The 27,968-nt window shown below is 41.5% G+C and overlaps 1 protein-coding gene across 15 annotated transcripts in view; it reads right to left on the bottom strand.

Annotated features, from left to right (window-relative positions):
- Nucleotides 1-10,810: 10,810 nt before the first annotated feature.
- The window catches only part of PCDH9 (protocadherin 9), an 890,445-nt gene continuing 873,287 nt past the window's right edge, over nucleotides 10,811-27,968 (bottom strand). For all 15 annotated transcript variants that reach the window (XR_010597754.1, XR_010597753.1, XR_010597755.1 and 12 more), the window contains one exon: nucleotides 10,811-13,039. Coding sequence is in view for 5 of the 15 variants with exons in the window: in XM_042861711.2 (XP_042717645.2) it covers nucleotides 12,666-13,039 (374 nt within the window). In the remaining 10 variants the exon portion in view is untranslated. The remainder of the gene's footprint in view (nucleotides 13,040-27,968) is intronic.

The raw sequence follows: 27,968 nt of genomic DNA, 5'->3' as shown, positions 1-27,968 counted from the left end.
TTCCCGAACACTTGAATCAAACACACTGGTTTAGATAAAACAGTAAAATAAGTTTATTAACTAGAGAAAGATAGATTTTTAAGTGATTCACAAGTGATAAACCATTAAAATCAGAATTAGTTAGAAAAGAAATAAAAGGATAAAACTGCAATCTAATTTCTAAACCCGGGATTGGCAACCTATGGCACGTGGCTCGCCAGGGTAAGCCCCCTGGTGGGCTGGGTCAGTTTGTTTACCTGCCGCATCCACAGGTCAATCGCGGCTCCCACTGGCTGCGGTTCGCTGTCCCAGGCCAATGGGGATGTTGGGAAGCGGCGGGGGTCAAGGGATGTGCTGGCCGCCGCTTCCCACTGCCGCCATTGGCCTGGAGCAGCAAACCGCGGCCAGTGGGAGCCGCGATCAGCCGAACCTGCGGACAAGGCAGGTAAACAAACTGGCCCACCAGGGGGCTTACCCTGGCAAGCCACATGGCAAAGGTTGCCGATCCCTGTTCTAAACTTTACTAAGGCTAATAGCTCTGATGGCAAAATAGGTTGTCTCACCATTAGCGGCAATACATTTCACAGGCTGCTTCTTTTTCCAGCCTGGGACTACTCCCCTTAGTTCAGAGTTCTTCAGGTATTCGTTGATGTCATAGGAGGTGGAGAGGAGAGGAGAGGCCTTTTTCCACCCTTCTTATATTCTGACCCTTTGTACTGTAAAAGTCTTTGCTGGGTCATGGGGTCAGCAGTTTCATTGTGTACATGCTCGGCAAGCTGTCAGTCAGGTGAATTGTATATACTTTGTTTATAACTCCTCTGCTGGTGAATCTCCAATTAAAGAGGTAATGGACTTTTAGCACCTAGCTGGCATGCCAGTGTGCCTTTGTCTTTGAGAAAATGGTCTGAGGTGTTACCCAGAACTACAATATATTTCAATAACAATCATAAGTATCTCATTGCTCCACATACGATGTTGATACACACATTTTAACAGGACAATGACATTCAGTAGAGTATGCATTTTCAAATGATACTTCACAAGGCGGACTTTGTACAAGATATAACCATATAAATTTGTTAGTCTCTAAGGTGCCACAAGTACTCCTGTTCTTCTTTTTGCATATAAAAGTGATGAACATGGGGTACATAGTTTCACACTCACTTCTTCATGTATGAACCATAGAAGAGGTACCTTGAGAGTAGAGGGAAATAGGCTTCTACTCACAATATTTCCCTATACCAAAGAAAAATAGGGGTCTTTGTCCTATCCTAGACCTGAGGAGACTGAACAAATGCATACACTGCCTCAGATTCAGGATGGTATTGCTTGCATTCCTCATTCCATCTTTTCTAGGCTCAAGACTGGGTCAAGGCTCTCAACTTGCAGGACACGTAAGTCCACATAGCCGTCCCCCTGATATGAAGTACCTGAGGTTTATTGTGGTACCAAATTATTACCAGTACATTCAGATACTGCCAAGAGTCTTAAACCAATGCCTAGACATAGTAGTTGCTCACCTGAAAAGGCAAAGCATTCACATTTACCCCTTCCTGGACAAATGGCTGGTCTGAGGAGGAGGCAGATCTGAGAGGAAGACAGGAGTGAACCTGGAATGCATGCTATCTCTATTTACTTGGCGCAGCTCATACTTCACCTGTGGCACCTTCAACTCTGGCTCAGGTCAGTTTATTTCCTAAGAAGACATTGCCTGCAGGTGTGAAGTCAGAAGAGTTCTGTCAGCAATGGGAGCTGAGGGGTCTAGTCAACCATAACATCTTTAAACATCCACAGAATTGAGTACACTGCAGGTTGATGGGAAAGGAGGAAGGAAGTTTGAAAAGCTGCAATAGGGCAAAGTAGCTTCTGGTTAAAGTAAATGAGGTTCTTCTTCCTGCCCCTTCACTGCCTTGGGTCTTAATGACTGCCTTCTATACACCAGGATCCATTCTGTGCGTATGCACGTGGAGGTTCTGCCATAACACTGCGGCCCCCACATTCAATCTAGCTTGATGGAATGACACCAGACTTGAAAACTTTTGCTTGGGCTAATCCATCTTCCCCTGAAATCAATGGGAGTTTTTACATTTACTTCAAGGAAGTTGAATTGTGCCCTTGCGGCATAATGACAACATTAACGGCTTTGACAGCAAAGTGGAATATTATTATAAAGTCTCCTTCAAGGGGAGCAGCAGCTCATCTTGATGCAAAATATCTTCCTCACAACCTGAGGATCTGTTCATTTGCTGCCTGAAACTAGAATAAATGTGATGGGAAGTAGAGGAGGTGAGAGAGTGAGGACAGTGCAGCTAGAAGCATTCTTGGCTTGTATATGCCCATGATGCATATTCATTGATGTGTTCATTCTAGCATGAGCACAGAGCCAAAACATTGTTTGGGTAACTGAATACCCAAACAATTTTTCTCTGCTTTATCTCTGTGTTTCTTTCTCCTTCTGTTCTATTTTTTTTTTAAATATTCTTCTTGGATTGTTTGCTTCAAATACCCCAAAGACATCAAAGTATGCCAAGAAGAATTGCTATAATTTTGAAAAGGTACATTTTGAGGCCTAATTAAGTCAGCAGTGTCCTTTTTGAAATCATCAGTGTCTACGCCCTATGTTACTGTAGTTGAATTAGTAATTGTGCAATTGTTCAGGACCAAAGAATTACAGTCTGTGACTGCAAGCTTATTATATGCAGTAATCACATAGTTGATATTCTGAAAATGCAGAGAAACTCAATTTCTTTGTACTTCCCATACAAAAACCATATATTAATTGAATGAATATTGGTATAGAATTACTGCTTGTAATCTTATTGTTCTTAGCCTCAGCAGTAGTAAATGAACCATATACAGTAGGACAGTCAAATGAAACAACATGCTAGCAGGATACTTTCCTTCAACTACCATTTTTGCAAAATAGACATTGTTCCAACTGGGCACACTCATTAGGTGACCCAGGCTTTGGGGACCTAAGATACTTAAGCCTTAAACTAGTTAAGTATGGCTGGCTGAGCCTATTATGAAGGTTTCACATATGGAGGCTCTAGAGTGCTATCTGTACAGAGATAGCTACAGAAAGATAGAGTGAAGTTGGCTTATGCTTAAGTACTCTAGCAACATTATCCTGCAGATATTTGGAAAGAAAACAAAAAATGGAGAAGATACCAGGATAATAAATTACATATTTGTTTAACCTGATTCCACATTGCAGGCTTATATTCCTCCCCCCCCCCCCCCCACTTACATGCTCTCCCAGGGTTTCTTAAATCTCCATATCAATAAGGCCTGTGCCTCAACATTTGGAACATGTTGTGTTCTCAACTTTCCCATAGTTCAGAGATATTAAGATCCAGGGCTACAGTCATTTTTAGACATATATATACACATGGGGCAAATCACTAAGTTCATATCCAAATCTGTAGCTAACATCCCCCAAAGTTCAGCAGTGTTTGGATCCAAAGATGTTTAGGCCCATTTCTAAAAATAAGTGTCTTCTTTCGTGAATTTATGTATATCAGACTTCCTGATTTCATTCAATGTGGCTTGCGAAGCAGGGAAGAAACAATGTGTTGCTGAACTGCAGTCAGCAACAGTATGTAGTTTTGGCTGATTGAATAGACAGTTGTACCTTTTGCTTTCAGACCACAGTACAGGTTTCATGTGTAGATAAAATAATTGTCTTTATGTGGCTGCCTCCTGTTCTTTTTCGTTTTGCTCTTGGGGGTTTAACACCACATGGTGATCAGCAATTATGCATGATCTTTATCAATAATGTAGATGCAACTTCACAAAGAAGATATAGTTTAAGTGTCCTAGGAACACAAGATCACGCATTAAAACACAGGCCTTGCACATTCACTGCAGAAAACAATACATATGGAATACTTAAAAAAAATCAAAAGCACATAAGCCAGAAATCACATTCAAACCCAAAAGAAGGTAAAATACTGGAACAACAGACTGAAAAACATATAATTATGCTGTGGAAAGCATAAAAACGAAGACCCACAATGTAGGGGGGAAATCCACTCTTCTTTTAAGAAGAAGAAAATAAAAGATTATCCAGAAATAATTGTAAGTACTAATAAAGATAATGGAGTGCTAGCCACATATTAGTTAATTGGAAAATGACTTGCAATAGGAAAAGTAAATAGTATATAGTGATATTATAGAATATCATTATATTGTAGAATATCATCGTCGTACATTTTAGAATATCAGATTAAAGGAGCATCTTCTCGACACATAGCTTCTTTAACTTGCATAACATGAAAGTATATCCACTATCAGGGCCTTCAAAACCTTATTCTCATCAACTATATCTTGGTTTTGGCTACAGCTGATCGAACTGTTAGTTATGGGCAATTTGTTTCTTTGTAGATGGTTCTTTGTTTTAATCTCATTGCAAATTGGACAGAGATCACAATTATAATTTCTTATTCATTAGGGCCCATGGGTTGTTCACAAACAGTTTGTAGCAAGTGATTCTTTTCCTATTTGCATAGATGTTACAGATATCTCCTGAGTCTGGCATGTGCATTCTAGCTCACCAAAGAATGTCCTGTGAAGTCTCTTATAAAAGCATATGTCATATTGATCCTCAATCATTGTTTTATGTATATACAGCTTATATTTAAGGATTTGTTTATATGTACTGAAAATAAGTTTTAAAGTTTGTCAATAACCACAGAGGGAAAACAGGTTTTCATCCAGGCAGGCGATAAGGTGTAGATCTCTCTATCAAAATGTAAATGTAGTATTATAAACCGACTAGGGTGACCAGATAGAAAGTGTAAAAAATCGGGACGGGGATGAGGAGTAATAGGTGCCTATATAAGAAAAAGCCCTGAATATCGAGACTGTTCCTATAAAATTGGGACAATTGGTCACTCTAAAGCCGATGCAATGGAAGACCCATTTTAGAGTCAACAGGAAAGGAACACACAGGAAAAAACAAGCCATAGGGTTTAGCCTGCCTATGTGCAAAGACAATGAACTTTGGTGGGGTGAGGGTATATGTAGGAGACAAGGAAGACACCTCTTTATCCTGAACATAGGAAGCAACAGGACAGTGTAATTACATGCTTGAAAACAGGATATCCAACAGACTTTGTTGAAATGCTGCAAAGAACATTTCGGGTGAGTTGAACTTATTTAGACAGAAGGTTGGCCTGTTAAGTCTAGTCTCTCAGAATTTTGTTGTGATTTTGTTTTATATGCAACCCTTCCATTATCTTGATTTTTGATAAAAACTGATGATTGTTCTCACAATGTATCTCAGTGCTGTGGTATTGTATGAGGAGCTGATCCTGAGTTGAATCAAAGAAGCTGGCATGTACACAGACCCCTTGGAGACAGTAGACTTGGTATTACTGTGAGTGTTCAGTGGATAAGGGGCGGGACATTGCTGGGAAGCACTTTGAAGGGGCTCAGGGACAGGGGTACATCTATTGTTAACCTGCAAGGCAAAGTAAGGGCTGGCATAGCTCAGAAGAGATTGTTTAGATGGCTAACTGACTGAAGGTGTCAGGGAGATGATGTCCAGTTAAGTACAAGCAAGTCTCCCTCTCATTGGAGACAAGGAGGTAACAAAGCGACATGCAGCCTTGGGTGCCCCCAGAACCATTACAACTGCTCTTTGCTGGCCCTCCTATTTCTTCCTGATAACAGCCATGGGAGTTAGTAGCCCTCTTTCATATCAGCACTCATTTGATACCATATCCCCAAGCTCCTGTGTGGTTGCAGGACCACATGGGTGCCCACCTTGGTGGAGATTGCTACTGAGAAATGTGTCTGTCAGTGCCAGGAAAGAGGTGTTGTTGATGGATACAGCTGGACAAGAGCTTTACCTGACTCTTAGTATGCAAGGAGTGAAGGTGGCCTTCCAAGGATTGGAGAGGGGAAAACAAATACACTCGGAAGTTCTGAAGATGGCTGATGGGGTGAGGAGCCATTTGGGATCCCCAAAGAGGAGTTACGAAGGAAAGGAAAACCATCCAGCACAGAAAGGAGCTAGGAGGTCTCAAGCAACTAACTGCCTCCAGCCAACATTCTAGCATCTTCTTCCCTGTATTTTCCCCCTTCTCCAGAAAACACCAAAGACAAGGAAAGTAAGGAAGGGGGTCCCCCTCAAGGCCAGTGGAAGGGACAAGAGACAGGAAGGAAGAATTGAAATGTCCTGGAAGGAAATTAACATCCCAAATAGTTAGGGCTCAAATGGTGACATCCTGGCCCCATCAGAGGCAAGGGCAAAACTACCACTGACTTCAACAGAGTCAGGATTCAACCAAAATATTTCTGGCTTACCAGTGAGAAAAACCTGAGTCCCTCAAAAAGGTCACCATTCAGGTTAATAGCCAGGCTGAACATCCCCCCCAAATTGCCCAATATATGAAATACACAAGACAAGGCACCAGATTTCCTGACTTAGCTAATATTAAGTCAGCCAGTCACAATATTATCTTTTGGGTACTGCAGGCTCATAGGGACAATTGGTAATCAATGATCATGCAGCACTGGCGTTTCACAGTACTTGGGATGAGAACTAAAAAAAAACGCATCCCTTTGTGACATCTGCGGTAAGTGAGCCATAAGCATTGTACTGTGTGTTTGTTTTATGGCTAGGTCAAGTGTGTTGGTCACATCGAACTAGGGCAGCTTAGACACTTTTAAGCAAATGGGGCATTCAGCGTTACACGAGGAATGAACCTGGCACAACTTTCCTTTGAATTTGTGCTTGTATACGAGACAACAATGAACACATAGAAGACACATTCTTAAAACTCGGATAACTACTTAAAATTGTCATAGGTGTATATTTAGACAATAAAAGAAACAGTTACAATTCCTGTACAGTACTTAGCTGTTTTAACTTTATCGCATGTTTGTACAAACAGGGATATAACACACAAAAGAAAGAACTTTATTTCATGAATAAAGGTGAGGGTAGTCTTCAGAATATGCGGTTTCATACAATTTAAAGTACATTGAACAAGATTCATAGATCTAAAAAATTCCATTAAATTATATTGAGCGATTATGTGCTTGATAATATTTAAATATATATCATTACAAATAAATAAGGTATCTATTCACATGCCATGCATTACTAGAATGTGTTTCAATACCTGGGCACAACAAATTGATTTCAAAGTGGCTGTGTTCTATGGAGCATGATGTTCGGAGTGAGGGACATTACCTTCTTTTGAATTCTTGCCAGTCCTAAGGCAACCAGAACTTGAGAGCCTGTCTGGTAGTTAAAGAGCTACTTTACAGTCCATCAATCAGGCAGCAGTACAAATATTACAACTGCAAATAGACTTTTACATTAAGTGATACAGTTAGTGAGAGCATTAATGCTTCGAAACATAATGTACAACATGCTACAACATGGGCCCAGTCCTAGCAGATGCTGAGCTTCTCCTACAAGGTGGTGATGACTGTTCTCAGCTTCCATTGACTGCAAGGTCAGGAGAAGGTGCTCAGCTCCTTGAAGGAGCCGCTCAGCATTTTGCAGAATTAGGCCACATGTCAGCACATAAGTTCCAGTTGTCTCCGGGGAAACTATGTGGGTAGATCAAAAAGAGAATGAGCTGCTAATATGCACCTGTTAAAGTTAATTATAAAGCTGATAGTTAGGGGCATTGAAGCACTTGAAGTTTGTTGTTTTTACTAATTATGGGCAGGGCCGGCTCTACCATTTTTGCTGCCCTAAGCAAAAAAAAAAAAAGCCGCTCAGACTGTGCCGCCCCAAGAATGGAATGCCGCCCCTTAGCATGTGCTACCCCAGGCATGTGCTTCCTCCGCTGGTGCCTGGAGCCAGCCCTAATTATGGGCCAGACACCAATACCCACTAAAGGGCTTCCATTGAAGCCAATGGACTCAGAAACTGGCCCTCTGCTGTGTTGTCACTGGCCTCAGTGCAGTACAAAACAAAGAATGGTCCTTGCCCCAAAGAACTTCATAGAGCATAGTAAACAGCTATGCTAGGGGAATACATTTCCTGAAAGCCAATTTTGCAGAATTAGGAAATGCAGTCAGTAAACTGGAGGAAAGTGAAGCTGAAGGCTTTGGCAGCGGGGTATAAACCACATAGGGCTTGGGGGGACAAGGCAAGAAGCCAGAGGCACTATCGGATTGTGGGATAAACACATTATTTGCTAAAATGATCAGCAGCGAAATATGAATAATGCTAACAGTTAAATTGTTGTCTTTAGCTTTCAGAGTTAAAAAAACATCCTAAATTTGTTCCTCTCTCTGAGAGCTATTGGCCAAGGCAGTCTGTAGAGTAAGGAAGACAGTGCATTGTTTCACATTTTCAAGGTTTTCTTCGCAGCAGAAAGGGCTAGAAATGTTTCATTAACGAAAGCTGAGGTTTTGGAGCCCAAAAATCATTCGTTAGAAAGGGCTATATGCCACAGCATATTATTTAGCTATGGAACCACAGATTACTGATGATATAGTAGTCTTCAAATGTATTGTGGGCTGTTGAGGAGAAGACTGTGGTCAATTGTTCTCCATGTCCATTGAAGGTAGGACAAGAAGTAATCAGCTTAATCTGAAGCAAGGGAGATTTAGGTTAGATAATGGAAAAACTTTCTAACTCTAAGGGCAGTTAAACTCTAGACCAGGCTTCCAATGGAGATTATACAATTCCCCTCACTGGAGGTTTTTAAGAACAGGTTGGACAGATAGCTGACAGGGATGGTCTAGGTTTACTTGGGCTTGCCTCAGCACAGGGGGCTGGACTTGCCATTTCTATGATTCTGTGAAGCCCTGATCATATGTGCTGTAGTCTCTGGGTAAGGCAAGGAGTCTCACACCTCAGCAATAACTAAAGGTAACGGAGTGTGGTAAGGAGAAAGGTATGAATGCTCTTTTGTTTTGGCTGCGTGTGTTGCACAGCACTGATAGTATTTATTTGGCAATATCACAAACACAGCCACACACAGAAGACAGCCATATTTTATAATTAATCACCTGAATTGTAACTATTCTGTGGTCATAGAGAATCTGACCTACCAAAGATCAGTCCTTCCTATGACCATGCTGTATATCATGGGAGTGTTCTCATGGCAATGGGAGCATTGTTTGTTATCTTATGTGGCATGCATCACTGTAGTACTTTCCCCCTCCATACTGTCAGCCTAAGAGTTATGCTTGGCCATGTCATCCCCTTCTTTAAATCCCTCCAGGGCTGCCAACCTCTCAAACTGCTTCAGAATTAAACTTTCAGTCACTGTATGATTCTGCCCCGCCCTACTTATCTGATCTTAAAAATAAATAAATATCAAAGCAGCCTGTGGTTTATCTTGCCACACATTTCTTTAAATGTGTACATCTGGGGGAGGGAAAATGCACCCACATTGCCCAACTGAGGGAAGCAGTCTGGAACTGACACAAGCAAGGCATCCACATACAGCCCAGCTTGCTCACCAATAATTGTTGGTAATGCTTGGCGCCAACCCATGAGAGCTGAGAAAACATTTGAATAATCCTGGGCATTCATCAATATTTTAGGACTCTGAAAGGGGGGGCGGAGGGGGGGGGGAAGAGCTCCTTGTCTGGCACATCAGTGAATTCCTCAGCATTTCAATTGTGGGGATTTTTTTTGTTTGTTTTTTAATTTATGGGATTTACACAACAGTGCTAGTACCAAGGACTGAGCCAACCAGATAGTTGTAAATAAAAGAGTACTCACTGACTACATATTTAGGGCCAAATCCAGAGCCCACTGAAGTGAGTGGCAAAACTCCCATTTGCTTTAATGGGACTAAGACATAGTGTATTACCATATAAATAGTGAACTGATTTTTTTTTTAATTTAAAAGCTGGTGAATATACTAAAGATTTACAATTACAAATGAGTAACTTGTTTAGAGTGAAATTAAAAAAAAATATATTATTTCACCTGCCAGGATCCTAGCTTGTATTTTTGTGTTTTCCTGCAAGAGTTGATGACAACACAAACTATGGAAGTACCAGTAGATTAAGGAATACGGCTCCTATCTGGCTGTGGAAATGTTATAGTCAATTCTTACTGGCCAGAGAGGGAACTCTGTTCCTGATGGGTAAGCAAATAGGAACTAGTTTTCAAATAGTCTTCTTAGAAAAGGCCCTTATTTTTTATTTTAAAGCATTTTGAGAGATGTTTAGGATCTCAAACAGTTTTTCTATTTTTAATGTGCAATTCATTTAATCTCTAGGTTTTGAAACTCAGCAGTGTCAAAAAATAGTTTATCCCAGTGTGTTTCTTTTACTATAATGCAACAAAAAACTATTACATGACCACAGTGACTGATCTTTAAAAATATCCCCATTTACTACATCACAGTATTTTGACATTACTCTGGTATCTTCTATACTTAAAGTTGAAAATACCACAGACTACTCTGACATAAAATTAACAAACTGCAATGAGGTAAATGCAGGTTTTTTTAGTGGCCACTAAGGTTACTAATCATGATGGGGAAAAGTTTCCTTACTGCCATTTGCCAATGGCTCCTGGTTACTCTGTGTGCATAGGTTTGCCTAACAAAGTAGGGCAGATGCTGACACCCTTAACTCCTGGTAAACGGTACCTTGCTCCTGAAGTTCTACAGGACTCTTTTTTAGTGAGGTCCGACTCACCATAAGAGTCACTGAATAAGGCCCTAAATGTTTGCCATTTTCTCTATGTACCTTCCTCATCCAGGACTAGGTGAACCAAATGGATATGTTTAGAAGAATAACTTATATATTCATAATGAACCACCACCAACAACAAAGGAAATGAAAGGGAATAAAGTCCCTTAGGCATTTGCCCAAGAACTAACACAAGACAATCAGGAATTCAGAACATTTATTGCAAGAGCTGAATAACTGTAAATAACGTTGAACTGGCAAAGCAGTAACAAGGATAACTGTTTAGATATTTATTCTGTCAAAGTCATCAAACACCCCTCACAAACTGACATAAGTACTGCAATAAGCAATGCACCCCTAACCCATTTTATGCTTTTATACTGTGGAGGAAAAAAACTGTGAACTGCTATATACAAAAAAACCTTTTTTTTTGGTAAGAACAAATTAAATTCAGATTACCTAAGTTTGTTATTTTAAGACTGATCAACTGTGGCATAAGATAATTTTCCCTTTTTTTTCTTTTCTTTTTTTCTTTTTTTTTTTCTTCTTTTTTTCTGCATGCTATTTATTTGTTTAAATCATCTGTCATGCCTTAACAAAAACCGCCTAAGAATGTCCAGATTTGGATTTGTTTTACGTGCAACTTAGATCTTATTAATAGTAGGAGTCACTCTGCTGGTTTGTCTGAAGTGACATGACGCCGGTACCTGCCAGGCATTGACCAACTATGATAACAAACAGTTAAACAGCAATAATTAGAGTTTTAACCCTTAGTTTCCCCAACTAGCCTACCAGGAGAATGCTCTGTTACATCATGAAGGCACAACACATTAAATATTCTGTGGCTATGGTCTAAAAACACTTGTGTTACTACAACATTAACGCAGATGAGGATCAACACAAATGCCGCTTTTTCAGCAATACAAACTGTCTTAGGTATAGACACACACTTGCCCAATTAGAAAGAAAATGATCCTTGTATTTTGTTTCTCCAAATTTCCCTTCTTCTACTCCAAATTAGCTCAATGTTACTTTTCATTAATTGTGAGACTGCAGTTAACTGATCAGGGTTCCTAAATAAATGCTATCTGATGCTCCTTTGCCACCCCCCACATAGCTAACTTCTTTTTTCTTTTTTTTTTTAAATTCCCCTGCTTTGCAAAACAGAATGGAAGTGAAATTAAAGTTATTAAAGTTTAAAGCCCTTGCGTAAATCCTTTTGTTTCTTAATATTTGAAAACAGTTTTTCTTGCTAGAATGCCAGCATCATCTGCTGTTAAACAGAAGCAAGAGGTTTTTTGTTTGGTTTATTTTTTAAACACAAGTGTTTTGAGTTCCTTGGAACTTTGTGTGTCAGACAGACTACTAACACAGAAACACCATCACTGAAATTAAAAACAAAACAACAGGAAGCAAATGAAAAAAAGTAAAAAGCAACTGTGAAACAAAGAATTATGCTACAGTATCCTTTTTAGGTGAACGTTATAAGTACACAAATTTTGTTAGTAATAATTGTTCCTATTTACAAGTATTTTGAACACTGATTGACTTACAAGTGTCCACTAATGTTGTTAATAGCACAATAGGTTTAATGTTTATAGTTTTAGTTGTTTTGTTTGCAGTATGATATCAAGTATAGCAGTCCCAGCACAGATCAATGACAGCAAGAGCACAATTTTCTAACTGGATATGCTTTTCAATCATTATAATCCACTGAACTCTCTCTCTTGGTCTATCACTCTCCAAATGCATCTTCTGTTGTTTGTAGCAGCAGTCCAGGGTCAAAAAACAAACAAACAAAAAAGAATATTTGCAAACTGGAGAGATCTCTGCAGAGTTTAATCATGTCTATTTAACAAAACCACACAACTAGTAGAAACACTCTTTTGTGTTGCAGAACATTATACTTTCCATTGGGCTAACACAAAGATATGCATATCTCTGCTATGTGAAGCATAGTTCTAGAGGTCTACCCAGTACATAAAGCTCTGACACACACACACACAGTATTAGCAAGTCTAAGTAGACTAAAGTCATTGATCCAAAGTAGCCATTCCTTATAGCTGGTGCTCCTTTGGACTCTCAGCAGGTCCTGAGGCCTGTTTATAAGACTTCAAGTTAGCCAAAGGAATGTCAGTCATGTGATTGCCAGTGTTGAAATGGCCCTCACCAGAACCATACTGCTTTCGGTCACTGAACTGGTTTCTGTTGCTATCTTCTTTCCAGGTTCTTGTCAACGTGTGTCCATTCACTAGTTTGTCCTTCTTAACCCATTCTTTCTGAGGTGCAAAGGTGGAGAGAGGAGACTTTGGCTGCTGGTATGGACCCAGGCTGGGAGGCATCCAACAGTTATCGGAATGACCCAAAACCAGGCATTCTTGAGTACACATCTCTGTAGCTTCAGCTAATCCTCGTGGACCAAGAGGCCCATCTGCAGAAGACAACAAAGGAGACCAAAAAAAAAAAAAAAGAGAAAGAAATAGTGTTAGACTTTCACTTTGAAAATATTGCTATCAAAGCTGCATGTACTCCTGACATTTGCTAGAATGGGAAAAGTAATTGCAATGTTCTTAACTCTACAACCAAATATGCCACTGACTTAAAAAAGTAACATTATGTCAATGTCACAGTGTCAAAATATACTTGCATGCTAACAGAGATTGGTTAACTGTTATTAAGGTCACTGGTGAACTGTGACTTGTGTGATCAAAACATCTTCTATGTCATTGCCTGTATACTTCCCTGTTCCTCAAAAAGGGAATGATGGATAAATTAGTCATTAGCCAACAGACTCAGACACTGGATAGGAATCAGTTCCAATCCCACTTTTAAGGATTCCTTATTAAGGAAGTAAACACTTGGGCAGACGAAAAACAGTGATGAGCAAACACAATGACCCAGATTCTCTATGAGACCTTATGCCAGGGGTGAATTGGCATAGCCCAGGCATGCTCTCATCTCACCTGCAATTTCCAGGTATGTGGGGCCCTGGATGTAGGAGCAGAAATGCTAGGGAATTCTCAGCTGGCTAGTTAGGTCTAGATCAGGGATTGGCAACCTTTGGCATGCGGCTCATCAGGGTAAGCACCCTGGTGGGCCGGGCTGGTTTGTTTACCTGCTGCATCCACAGGTTCGGCCGATCGCGGCTCCCTTTGGCTGTGGTTCGCCCTCCCAGGCCAATGGGGGCTGCGGGAAGTGGCGCAGGCCAAGGGATGTGCTGGCAGCCGCTTCCCGCCGTCCCCATTGGCCTGGAGCGGTGAACCGCAGCCAGTGGGAGCTGCAATCAGTTGAACCTGCGGAAGCAGCAGGTAAACAAACCGGCCTGGCCCACCAAGGTGCTTACCCTGGCGAGCCGTGTGCCAAAGGTTGCCGATCCCTGGTCTAGATCCTACCACTCTGCAGCACCTGAGTGGTACAAAGTAAACAGAATGAGAAGATGAGAAAATCTGTACCATTGTCAAATTGACTTGCCACATACAGATCCCCATTTGGTACACTAAATAGATGAAACACATTAGTCCCACTGGACATGAATACGCATCTCAAAGATTTGCTATAAAACTACATACATCAAAGGGTACACACCTTTGGGAACCTTCCGAAACTCACTTGTGTTTTCATGGTTTTCTTACATGCATGAATATGAGACCACAGGAGATGGACCATGCAGTCTGTAATATGCTATGCGTATTAAAGACCCATTTAATCTTTCACCCACTACGGAGAGCTCAACTGGCCTGCTTCAGAGGCCTGACTATCAGCTCAGTGGACAAGTCACTGATATCTCCAGAAAGTGCTGACCTTCTCCCCAGTCTTAGCATATTTCTAAGGCCTGGTCTACAATATGATTTTAATTCGAATTTAGCAGCGTTAAATCGAATTAACCCTGCAGCCGTCAACACAACGAAGCCATTTCTTTCAAAATAAAGGGCTCTTAAAATTGATTTCTGTCCTCCTCCCCGACGAGCGGAGTAGCGCCGAAATCGATACTGTCATTTCAAATTAGGGTTAGTGTGGCAGCAATTCGATGGTATTGGCCTTCAGGAGCTATCCCACAGTGCACCATTGTGACCGCTCTGGAAGCAATCTGAACTCGGATGCACTGGCCAGGTAGACAGGAAAAGCCCTGCGAACATTTGAATTTCATTTCCTGTTTGCCCAGCACAGGAAAGCACAGGTGACCACAGAGAGCTCATCAACACAGGTAACCATGCAGGCCGATAATCGAAAAAGAGCACCAGCATGGACCATACGGGAGGTACTGGATCTGATCGCTATATGGGGAGAGGATTCAGTGCTAGCAGAACTTCATTCGAAAAGACGAAATGCCAAAACTTTTGAAAAAATCTTCATGGGCATGATGGAGAGAGGCCACAATAGGGACTCAGAGCAGTGCTGCGTGAAAGTCAAGGAGCTCAGACAAGCCTATCAGAAAACAAAGGAGGCAAATGGTCGCTCCGGGTCAGAGCCACAGACATGCCGCTTCTACGCTGAGCTGCACGCAATTCTAGGGGGGGCCGCCACCACTATCCCACCTCGGACCGTGGATTCCGAGGCGGGGGTAATCTCATCAGCCACACCTGAAGATTCTGCAGACGGGGAAGAGGAGGAGGAGTATGAGCTTGCGGAGAACACACAGCACTCCGTTCTCCCCAACAGCCAGGATCTTTTTCTCAGCCTGACTGAAGTACCCTCCCAAGCCTCCCAAGCCAGTACACAAGACCATGACCCGTGGAAGGAACCTCAGGTGAGTTTACCTCTTAAAATATAAAACATGGTTTAAAAGCAAGCGTTTTTTAATGATTAATTTGCCTTGAGGACTTGGGATGCATTTGCGGCCAGTACAGCTACTGGAAAGGTCTGTTAACGTGTCTGTGGATGGAGCGGAAATCCTCCAGGGACATCTCCATGAAGCTCTCCTGGAGGTACTCCAAAAGCCTTTGCAGAAGGTTTCTGGGCAGTGCAGCCTTATTCCGTCCTCCATGGTAGGACACTTGACCACGCCATGCTAGTAGCAAGTAATCTGGTATCATTGCATGACAAAGCCTGGCAGCGTATGGTCCCGGTGTTTGCTGGCATTTAAGCAACATCCGTTCTTTATCTCGCTGTGTAATCCTCAGGAGAGTGATATCGCTCACGGTAACCTGGTTGAAATACAGGAATTTAATTAAGGGGACAGAGGTGGCCCTTCCTACTGGGCTGTTTGCCTGTGGCATGAGGAAAAGAAATCCTTCCCTGTAGTAAGCCAAGCGCTTACCATGGCCGCATGCAAGCCGAATTCTGTTGCCCGGACCTGCGTCTGTGTTCTCTAGTAGCAAAGCCACAGGCACTCAATATTAAGAGGCAAAATGCAACCTTGCACAGAAATCACATGTGCTATGTAATGTGAATAGTGTTGTTCACCGTGAAAGAGTATAAGCATTGTTCTGTAAAATGTATCTTTTAAAAAAATTCTCTCCTTTTTTCCCTCCCTCCAGCAGCTGCAAATTTTTCAAGCCTCCCTCCGCCGTCCCGAAGGCTATCTCAGATAAGGCGTCGGAAAAAGAGGACGCAAGATGAGATGTTTGTGGAAATCCTGGAATCCACCCGCAATGAAAGAGCTCATCTGAATGAGTGGAAGGACACGGTTTCAAAGTATAGGAAAGATGCCAGTGAACATGAGGACAGGAGGGACCAACGTGAGGACATGAGGGACCAACGTGAGGAGAGGAGAGACGCTCGAGATGAGAGGTGGTGGCAGGAAGATCAGAGGTGGCAGGATGCAACGCTGGGGCTGCTGCATGAGCAAACAGACATGCTCCGGCATCTGGTGGAGCTTCAGGATCGGCAGCAGGATCACAGACTGCCGTTGCAGCCGCTGTATATCCCCCCTCCCCCCTCACCATGTTCCATAGCCTCCTCACCCAGACGTGTAAGAACGCGGGCGGGGAGGCTCCGTGCACCCTCCCCTTCCACCCCAGTGGACAGCCCAAGCAAAAGGCTGTCATTATTTTAATCTTTTTTTAGTGGCCTTTTCCTTCCCTCCGATGCTCCTCCCAAACCCTACCGGGCTACCTTCTCAGTTCTCTCCCTCTTTTTATAATCAATTAATAAAGAATACATGATTTTTAAATGACAGTGACTTTTATTTCCTTTGAAAGCAAGCTGTGATTGAAGGGGGAGGGTGGGTTGCCTACAGAGAATGAGTCAATAAAGGGGGCAGGTTTTCATCAAGGAGAAACAAACAGAACTTTCACATGGTAGCCTGGCCAGTCATGAAACTGGTTTTCAAAGCTTCTCTGATGCGCCGCGCTTCCTGGTGTGCTCTTCTAATTGCCCTGGTGTCTGGCTGCGCGTAATCAGCAGCCAGGTGATTTGCTTCAGCCTCCCACCCCACCATAAAGGTCTCCCCCTTACTCTCACAGAGATTGTGGAGCACACAGCAAGCAGCAATAACAATGGGGATACTGGTTTGGCTGAGGTCTGAGCGAGTCAGTAAAGTGTGCCAGCGACCTTTTAAACGGCCAAATGCACATTCCACCACCATTCTGCACTTGCTCAGCCTGTAGTTGAACAGCTCCTGACTCCTGTCCAGGCTGCCTGTGTATGGCTTCATGAACCATGGCATCAAGGGGTAGGCTGGGTCCCCAAAGATAACTATAGGCATTCAACATCCCCAACTGTTATTTTCTGGTCTGGGAAGTAAGTCCCTTGCTGCAGCCGTTTAAACAGAGTAGTGTTCCTGAAGACGCGAGCGTCATGAACCCTTCCTGGCCAGCCCACATTGATGTTGGTGAAAATTCCCCTGTGATCCACCAGTGCTTGCAGCACCATTGAAAAGTAACCCTTGCTGTTTATGCACTGTGTACCCTGGTGCTCCGGTACCAAGATAGGGATATGGGTTTCATCTATCGCCCCACCACAGTTAGGGAATCCCATTGCAGCAAAGCCATCCACTATGGCCTGCACATTTCCCAGAGTCACTACCTTTCGTAGCAGCAGCTCAATGATTGCTTTGGCTACTTGCATGACAGCGGCCCCCACAGTAGATTTGCCCACTGCAAATTGATTCCCAACTGACCGGTAGCTGTCTTGCGTTGCAAGCTTCCACAAGGCTATCGCCACTCGCTTCTCAACTGTGAGGGCTCCTCTCATCTTGGTATTCTGGAGCTTCAGGGCACGGCAAAGCAAGTCACAAAGTTCCATGAAAGTGCCCTTACGCATGCGAAAGTTTCGCAGCCACTGGGAATCGTCCCACACCTGCAACACTATGCGGTCCCACCAGTCTGTGCTTGTTTCCCGGGCCCAGAATCGGCGTTCCACAGATAGAACCTGCCCCATCAACAACATGATCTCCAAAGCACCAGGACCCGCGGTTTGAGAGAAGTCTGTGTCCATGTCCATGTCCTCATCACTCTCATCGCCGCGCTGCTGTCGCCGCCTCCTCCTTGCCTCATTTTTCTGGTCCTGGTTCAGCATAAACTGTACGATAATGCGCGAGGTGTTTACAACGTTCATGACTGCTGTCTTGAGCTGAGCGGGCTCCATGCTTGCCGTGGTATGGCATCTGCTGTGTTCACCCAGGAAAAAAGGCGCGAAACGGTTGTCTGCCGTTGCTTTCATGGAGGGAGGGGTGAGGCTGTACCCAGAACAACCTGCGACAATGTTTTTTGTCCCATCAGGCACTGGGATCTCAACCCAGAATTCCAATGGGCGGGGGAGACTGCGGGAACTATGGGATAGCTATGGGATAACTACCCACGGTGCAACGCTCCGGAAATCGACGCTAGCCCCAGTACATGGACGCACACCGCCGAATTAATGTGCTTAGTGTGGCCGCATACATTCGACTTTATACAATCTGTTTCCAAAATTCGAATTCTGTAAATTCGGATTAATCCCATAGTGTAGACATACCCTAAGTGAGTGAACTTGCAGCTTAGTCACTGATCTGATCAGACTGGATTTACACATAGGTAACAAAGACATGTGGAAGTTTATCAGTCTTTTGGAACATCTTACCCTATTTCTCAACATCTGAGAATATATACACCCAATGACGAATGCTTTGTCATGATCCCTTGCTAGATATATGATGATTTTGATGAAGACCTTCAATAGGGAATCCTTTTCTTGACTTCAGAGCAAATCACCGGCCTAGACCTCCAGGCAGTCCAAGAGTTAAGAAGCATTTTTTTCTTGATTAAACAGTGAAGCGACAGGAAGGAAATTATGGATTGATTTTGAGAATGAGGTTAACCAGATAGGCATGAATGCTGAAGTCATGAAGGTTAGCATTAATCAGAAGAAAAATACAGACCACAGAAAGACCAGTCTGTCAGGGCTGTGTCAGCACAAAGATGCCTCCATAATTGTGAATTTGGGCCAGTAATTATCACTGAAGAGATTTAAATGAAGATTTTGTGCTGCAGCAAAAATGGAGATTTCAGTCTCTTCAATTGCAGCAAACACAGCATAGCAGGCTTATTTTCAAATCCCCAGATCATCCTAATTAGTCTAACTGTAGCTGCTATTGCTTTTAACATGCCTAATGTTTTTTAATCTTCCTAGGCTGATGGCCTCATGAGATCCTGTGGCAGTGAGTTCCACATGTTAATCATCTGTTGCATTTAGACTCAGTTTTACCAAATCTAATTTAGATGCATTTTGTTAAAAAACACATCAACTATTGTTTCTTTTATCCTTATCTCTAAATAGCTTTTCTTAAACTGTGAGGTCAATGGGGCAGGAACAACCCTTTTTGCATATTAGTATCTAACAGTAGATTCTGGGTACTATGGCTAACAAAAGTAATTATGTCTTTTTAACTAGATGAGCCATGACTGGAAGCTCCTGCAATCCTTGTACAAGCAATTGGAATAATTTAAGAAATATATATACACAATGACATTGGGGCAATACAAGATGAAATAATCAGTTCTGCAATAATTTAGGGTAAGAAAGTGACTGCAAAGCAGAAGTTTAGCACAAATTTCAAGGAGAGCCAATAATCTTGGTTTTAAAATAAGAGCTGTGATAATTCACGGGAAGAGAGAGATTCTTGTTCTATAAAAGCCCCTCTTTGAAATCGGCACTATTCAGCTATAATCAAATTGAGGCAAGTACTTACTACAAAAAAGCTATAGTAAGTAAAGGAAGTAATCCCAGTATATTGTTAACATTTCCAAAGGTTATCTATAGGTTAAAAGCTGATTTTTTTTCTGCTGACAACAGAAATTTAATTTTAATTAGGTTTTTCCCATTTTCACAGGAAGAAAGTGAGAAGTGGCAAAAGTCTTTCCAACCGGCCTGATCACACAGTAAAATGCTATCTTGCTGACCCAAGGAGGAAAGGTTTGGCAGGGATTAAAACTTTCAATACACAAAGCAAAGCCTTCACCACAGAGTGACACAGTTCAAGAAATACAGTGCATGCACCCTGGGCTTCCAATTTGCAATGTAATAGCAGGTTAACAAGAGAACCCTCAGCTCCACATTCATGAAGTGGATCTGTTATGTTGCCCTGTTTAGCTAAATAAAATAAAATAAAGTTCAAAGAGATATGGCAATCATTTGAGTTTAGAATTTAAATGGGTAATAAGCTGTTTTTACTTAGGACAAAATATGCATGTGGACCTATAAGCCATGTCAAATTAATCTTGGAGAGATTTACTTCATGTGTTTAGCTTTCCTTAGTATGAGTCCTAGAGTGATAATACAGTTAATCTCGGAATGGATTTCCTCTGAAGTTGGTGAAGTTTGTGGATAGTTTTGAAATATTTGGATGAAAGGTACTATTTAAATATCTATTACTAAGAACAAGGGGCTGTCTAATAAACAGAGACAGGATGGGGCTGTGGAGATAATCACCTATTTTGGAGGAACCCGGTGGGTGAGGTAATATCTTTTAGTGGACCAACTTCTGTTGGTGAGAGAGACAAGCTTTTGAGCTACACAGAGCTCTTCTTCAGATCACTTTAGAAGGGGCATTTCCCATATTTCTGGTTAGCCAAATGTCACTTTCTTTCAAATGCAGACAAGCCTGACGGGTGTAGTACTCTCTGGAGAGGGAAAAATCTTGCTCTTTGTGGGGTGTCACCTGCAAGTATATGAGCAGAGTTTTGGCTCTAGCACTCACAGTGCAGGCCTGGTAGCCAGGAGCACTCCTGTAATATTCATTCCCACTGTAGACTTGGAGCAAGTCACTGATGCTCTCTGACTCAGTTTCCCCAGTCTGTAAAATGCAGACAGTGTTTACCAGTCTCACTAGAGAATTGTGAGGATTAACTACGGAATAATTAGATAAAATGCCTTGAAGGACTCTATATAATTGTTAATCAGCAAATAACATTTTCATACATTGCCTTTAAAGCATCACAACATAAAAACTGCCTCTTACTTTTTGTTTGAAGTGATGCTACATTATGTATACACCCAGGGGTACATTTCAGATTATAGACAATATCTTTTAATACCACACTAATGGAATAACAGTACATTCCAGTCTGGAAGAAGGACAGTCTCATTTATAATGTGTACATGTGACTATCATCATAGGCACCATGATCTCTGATTAGGACATTTAGATGCAACCACAATACATTTAATAAATCTTACTAATAATCATTATGATGCTTTGGAGGCTCTGCAAAACCCCTGATGCAAGATGTATGTGATTTAGAAGAAAAAATAATTAATTTTGGAGAAAATATGAGCTCAGCACAATAAAAATAAAACACAGTAGCATGGTTTTCTTCAGTTCCTGCCTTGTGTAATTATGTTCTCTGTGAAGACAGTTCATTCCTTCTTAAGAGTCTTCTTAGTATTCAATGGCACAAGTGAAATAATCATGAACAGTGTGATGGGGGAAAGAACCTTTTGGGATATGCAGGATGGTAGCTAGCGTTAGCTGCTTTGTATTGAGAAAGCACAATGTTGACTTACTGGTAATTATCTTTCCCCTCCACCACTACCAAACAATAGCTTTTACCCGGTTTTCTAAACTTGCTTCATTACTGCAAACAATGACACCACTTAAAAACCTATTCCTGATGCTTTCATTTCATAATTGCATTAATTTGTTTCCTTTCTCTGCAAAAAATGTCACTGGAATCTCTGTATCAAGTTTTTCCATACCGAAGTACTTTATTGATATGTTTTTTCAAAGTATTTGTTCTCTGAACAATCTGTAATGCATGAGCCCGGTTATCAGTCTTGGCTGCTTGAATACATAATGACACAACTGCTGATAAAACTGTACAAGCCATCTGTCTCTGGATTTAAATGTTTTGAAAGCAAACACAAAAGTACATAACAAACACTCCCTTAAATTGTCTTTGTTACTATTGATATCAGATCTTATGCCCCCCTAAAAGCCTTTCTTTATTATTTTATTCTGTTAATAGCTGTCAGGCAACTGCATGGCTTGCTGCCTCAAAAGGAGACAGGTGCAAGCAGTTAAATGCCAGTCAAATGTTGGCCATACCCTAATTGTGGAAATTCAGAGTGGTCTTTTATCTCATTTTATTATACCCAGAAGCTGAACTGTTATTTCATTGATTAACTAACTGCTGCAATTAGCAACTAGCTCCTGGCACGTTGACCAGCTGCTTTTCAACCGGCTCCTTCAAAACTCTCTTGCTGAAAGCCGGAGGCTCATTCTTTAAATGTGAAAGAGTCAAGTCCACAAGTTAAGTTGTACTCAGATGCTTTTCAGCCTCCTCTGTGAATTAGGATCTATTAGCCAGGATGCATTGCTGTTAGGTATAGTGGGAACATGGTGTTGACCCTTTACCCCTGGCCTGATCTTAGGGAAAGTTATTATACAAGATTAAACTATATATCATGTGTTAAAACACATTAAAATGTTTTAATATCATAAAATGGAGGCCATTAGACTTGTAATGTAAGAAGGGAAAACAAATGTAAAAGTATCTGTTGTAGGTATTTCAAAAGTATGAGGCATAGATAAAGTACTTGACCTAGGGTTATAAGATTTAGCAATATGTATATTGTGATAAGTAAAAGAAAAAATGGCAGTTTAAGCTTGAAATACCAAATTCCTAGGGGATTTTGGAATACATGTAACCATGGAATAAACACATTTACAGATCACAACTGCTGGGAAATGTATGAGGCAAATAGCCTATGGTAGCAATTGGAACCTTAATTATGATCCCCCAGAATGACAAATATGGGCAGAGTGCTTAGACCTAAATCATACATAGTCCTGGTTGTGTGGGGGATGCAAGGAAAAGGGTATAAAAAGATGGTCATACTAACCCCTAGCTGGAAATTGGGATGACACTTAGGGTGACCAGACAGCAAATGTGAAAAATCGGGACGGGGGTGGGGGGTAATAGGAGCCCATGTAAGAAAAAGACCCAAAAATCGGGACTGTCCCTATAAAATCGGGACATCTGGTCACCCTAGATGACACAAAGGTGGTAACTAGCTCATCACTGCCCACTTATGGTGCTCTCCACTTACTATCGTCTTCATCTTAATGTCTAATGGTCTCCATAAGATTGCGAGTATGCCAGCCTTGGAGTTGTTTTGTAATATGTATCTGTTTGTGTACAGTTATGCTTATGCTTGGTTTTATTTGGATTTTAAGGTAAGTCTTCATGTTTCTGTTTGTGTGATTCACCAATCTCACTCAATAATAATATTATGAAGCCGCTGCATACAAAATCTGTTATTAATGACTTGTGCAATTTTGCATTCCAATTAATGAGAGGCTACAATGGCCACAGCTGCATTTAAAATTTGATACAATCATATTTATTCATCTTTTCACACCAGACCTTTAACAAAATTCAGCTCTATTTAACCTTGGATATAAAAAGCCTTTTGTTGACTGTGCAACACATTCATACGCTGCATTGTTAAATGACCTTTCCTGAAGAGACAACATATTACAAGTTTTATAAAACCTTCCGCCCCCTCCACTTATAATTACAGAACTGATTTTCCTGCATTCCATGAAGGCTTTGCACCTATTGTATATGATAAAAAGAGGGAAAATGCTTTATAACACAAAGATAGTTCCGACATATTTTTCTCTTCAATTAATTAAAGAATTAATGTGAAAGTGCTTTCTTGAATCCTAGGTTATGTTCCAAAAAAAACAAAAACAAAAAAACAAAAAAAATAAAACCTCCCACGCACATGCTGTACAATTTGCTTTTTCTGATTAGTAATTAAGCTAGCTTCTGTCACCCTTACATTGAAAGACACCATGCTCCACAGCTAGTTCCATTTGGCATTACTGAACCCAAATAAGGTTGGCAGCAGAACTGGTCCTTAATTGGGCTAGACTGAGGGACACATGCTGCCACCCTTACACATACAGAGTAGTCCCTTTGAAAGGAATCTGACTATTCATGTAGTAAAATACTAACCAAGAGGAGTAAGTGTGGCAGAATATGACCATGTATATGGCAACTGTAGCAGGCCAATCCAAAAGCATCACTTCCACTCTGCAGAAGTAATTGTCACATTTCCCAGGTTCCCCCACCTTACTCTAAGAGAAAGTAATCCCTTTACCAGGTGTAGATTACTTTCTCCCCCATGTTGCCTTAGTTGCACTGGTAAGTGTGCAGCTTCCATGCTACCTGCCTTTCTCTGCCCACTCCCAGTCCACCTGTGTGTAGGGTGGGCAGAGGGAGAGAAGATGGGAAGAAGTGCACTGTGGAACTTGTACTGTTAAGTGCATAAAGGGGTAATCTGGACAGCCTGAACTGGTAGCCTAGGATTCTTCTGCTCCTTCACTCCTCTGCATGGCAGCAAAAGGGCCAGATACAACTTGACCCATAATGAGGTCATTTTCATTGTACAAGTTTTTCCAGACTTGAAGTGTAGTGTACCCTATGCCCTACCACATATAGCTTTCCTTCAATGAATCTTAGAGTGCCATGGAGGTGTTTAATTACATTGCCATCTTGTTTCCAGTTCTTTTACAACAGATATTGCTAACAGAGTTCATTGGGCACTGGTTTTGGCTATTAGATCAGCTCAGATTAAGAGGTGGTTCGTAAACTTCAGTCCCTTAGGGCAGTGTTTCCCAAACTTGGGACGCCGCTTGTGTAGGGAAAGCCCCTGGCAGGCCAGGCCGGTTTGTTTACCTGCTGCATCTGCAGGTTCGGCCGATTGCGGCTCCCACTGGCCGCGGTTCGCTGCTCCAGGTCAATGGGAGCTGCTGGAAGCAGCAGCCAGTACGTCCCTCAGCCCGCACCGCTTCCAGCAGCCCCCATTGGCTTGGGACAGCGAACCGCGGCCAGTGGGAGCCGCGATCAGCCGGACCTGTGGACGCGGCAGGTAAACAAACCAGCCCGGCCCGACAGGGGCTTTCCTTAAACAAGCGACGTCCCAAGTTTGGGAAACACTGCCTTAGGGGCAAGATCCTTTTGTTCCCTGCATGGCCACATAGTTTGAGCAAACATATAGCCCCATGTTATTTATCACAGATGGGTAGCTAACCTGCTTTCAGTTCTTTACTATCCATTTGTTACAGGGGTAACTGGATGAAATTCCATGGCCCATGTTATAGAGGAGTATTATCACTCTAGGAGTTATACAGATTTGTGTCCATTAATTCTTTTGCGTAGAGACTGTCCAGTTTGGCCAATGTACATGGCAGAGGGGCATTGCTGGCACATGATGGCATATATCACATTGGTAGATGTACTAGCTTGATTATCACTTCAAAAGTTTTTTTTTTCTCTTAATTAATTGGCCTCTCAGAGTTGGTAAGACAACTCCCACCTGTTTATGCTCTCTGTATGTGTGTGTATATATCTCCTCAATATATGTTCCATTCTATATGCATCCGAAGAAGTGGGCTGTAGTCCACGAAAGCTTATGCTCTAATAAATTTGTTAATCTCTAAGGTGCCACAAGTACTCCTGTTCTTCTTTTTGCGGATACAGACTAACACGGCTGCTACTCTGAAACCTGTAATAAAGCCTGTGTGGACACACTGATTCAGAATTAAAGTGTCCTTAATTAGGTTTAGCTTAATTAACTTCCAAGTCCCCCTGTAGAAAAGCCCCGGAAGATCAAATGGTCCATTTTGACCTTAAAATCTATGAATCAGCAAATATTAGCAGAAAGTGCTTGAACTTTTATAAACTTTCATTGATAAACTTAGATAAATGGGTGTGTGGGAGGGGAGCTGCTTTAGAAATGTGGAAGGTGTTTGCCGCAAGTCCAAATTTGAGAGTGTGATTCTGGTTTCTGATTAAAAGTTAAAACTCATTCTGTGATTTAAAACAAACAAACAAAAGTACTCTAACCTGATTTAAGTGTCACATTGTGGCTGCAGATAGAGAGTCACCTCGGGGCAGAAGGGAAAGGGAGCAAATAAGATTTGGCAAAATATTTTGTTAACAAATAAATAAGGATTACATGTTTTACGTGTCTCTCATACCGATTTAATATTTTGGTGAAAAGTCAACATTTGTAGATGGAGACGGTCCAAATACAACAACACATGGGCAGCCAAAGCAGCAAATTCTCTCCCTGGGAGGATAATGTTATTTAGACAGATTTTATAATACACAAATAACAGATAGCATATCTTTATAAATCTGCACCCTTGCTCAGCATGATATGGACCTTATCCATCTTCTTCTCATCTGCTCAAGCTATGGCTCAGGAGGGCATTATCTCAACTAATTCTATCTTCTCAAAATTAGCATTTTTTTCTGCAATCCATTCAATTTCTGGGGGACAATCTAACAAATGAGATCTCCATAAAGGATACAAATAAACCTTCTAAATTTCACTGGATCACTTACTGAGAACACAACACACTTACTGTTAAAGCATTTGGACAAGAATTTGGTTTTTAGTATGTGTCTTTTTCATTATTTAGCTAAGATCCTGCTGCCTAAAAAACAAAACAAAAAAACCTCATTCCCTAAAGATGGGGATAGATTATAACAATAGCATATTTATAAAATATCCTGTGGCCACAGTCATTTACAAGCTTTTCCCCCCATACCTAATATTTATGTTACTTGATCAAAATACTTTGTTGAACAGATTTACAGGCAACATGCTGAAACAACACCAGTTTTGACACGGTTACATTTTCTTCTCTATTAATTTACCCCAAATTTACATTACTTCTCTATTAATTTACCCCAACCTGCTGCCAGTCGAAATAGCTCACCTGAAGTCTCATTTCCAAAGTTTCTATCGATTATTTCTTTATTATATATATATATATATATATATATATATATATATATATATATATATATATATTTCTATAATGTTTACTTAACTGGAGAATTTTTATCAGGAACACAAATCCATTTGGTGTTTAATTGAGATTGAAGATGTAGATATATTGGTTTAATTTTACTAGATTGTGACACACTTACATTGAACGGTACCATACTCTACGAATAGTGTCCTGGAGTTCAAAGGACTGCTTGTGGAGAAAGGTAGTAATCAGCGTGAGCAAGCTTGGCTGAATGCTGACAACTACAGCAACTGAGATATGTTAGCAACATTTATAGCATTACAGTAGACCATTGTAACATGTATTTTTTTCATTTTATTTTATTTACAGCTACTGTATGTTTGGCCTCCCCACCATGTCGGTTAAAATAAATGTCAGCTTGAGCCTCAGTCTGGTTAAGGTTTTTTTTTAAAAGAAACCTGGATAGAAGACTTATTTTTCCCTGAGTGTCTCTCTATATTACAGCCAGATACTGATCCTCCATCTCATATTAAATCCTGAGGGCAGGATTGGTACTCTGTGATCTTCCCTAACTAAGGGGCAGTGTGTAACTGCACTACCCAGAGGACAGGCAGGAGCCAAAACATGACTTGAAACTCACAATTTAGCCCCTGTGTTGGCCCTTTTTTTAGAAGAATCTTCTTCCCTTTTTGTCAGACATTGGGAGGAGGAGAAGGAGCTGAGTCACCTTGATCGATTGGCCCATAAACTCTCACCGAGAGAGCGCCGATCACAACACCACGTTCGTATTGTTCTAGCCATTCCTTCTGGCCAGGCGATCGACATAATGTACCAGAGTTCAGAACCCCTGAGCTCAAGCAATTTGCCATCTTTAGCCCCCCAAATAGTCGGGATTACAGGTGTGTGCCACCACGCCCAGTTAGAGCTGAGTAATCCTGTTAAAATCAGTGGGTCCACTCATGGAGTAATTTGCTACTTTAACACAAATAAGGGCATCAGAATCTGGTCCCTAATCTCTCTACCCCAAATATGTTCTCTCTGCATAACTTCCAGAAAGGGAGAAGGCGCCAGAGACTCCATGAAGTCCACTAGACTTTGTCATTACCAATTTAATTAACATGGAAGGTGCTCAGCTACTACTGTGATGGGTGGCAATACAAAACCCTAA

Source organism: Chrysemys picta, chromosome 1, assembly GCF_011386835.1.
Source record: "Chrysemys picta bellii isolate R12L10 chromosome 1, ASM1138683v2, whole genome shotgun sequence".
NCBI classification, from domain to species: domain Eukaryota; kingdom Metazoa; phylum Chordata; order Testudines; family Emydidae; genus Chrysemys; species Chrysemys picta.
This window is presented reverse-complemented; position numbering and strand designations above follow the sequence as displayed.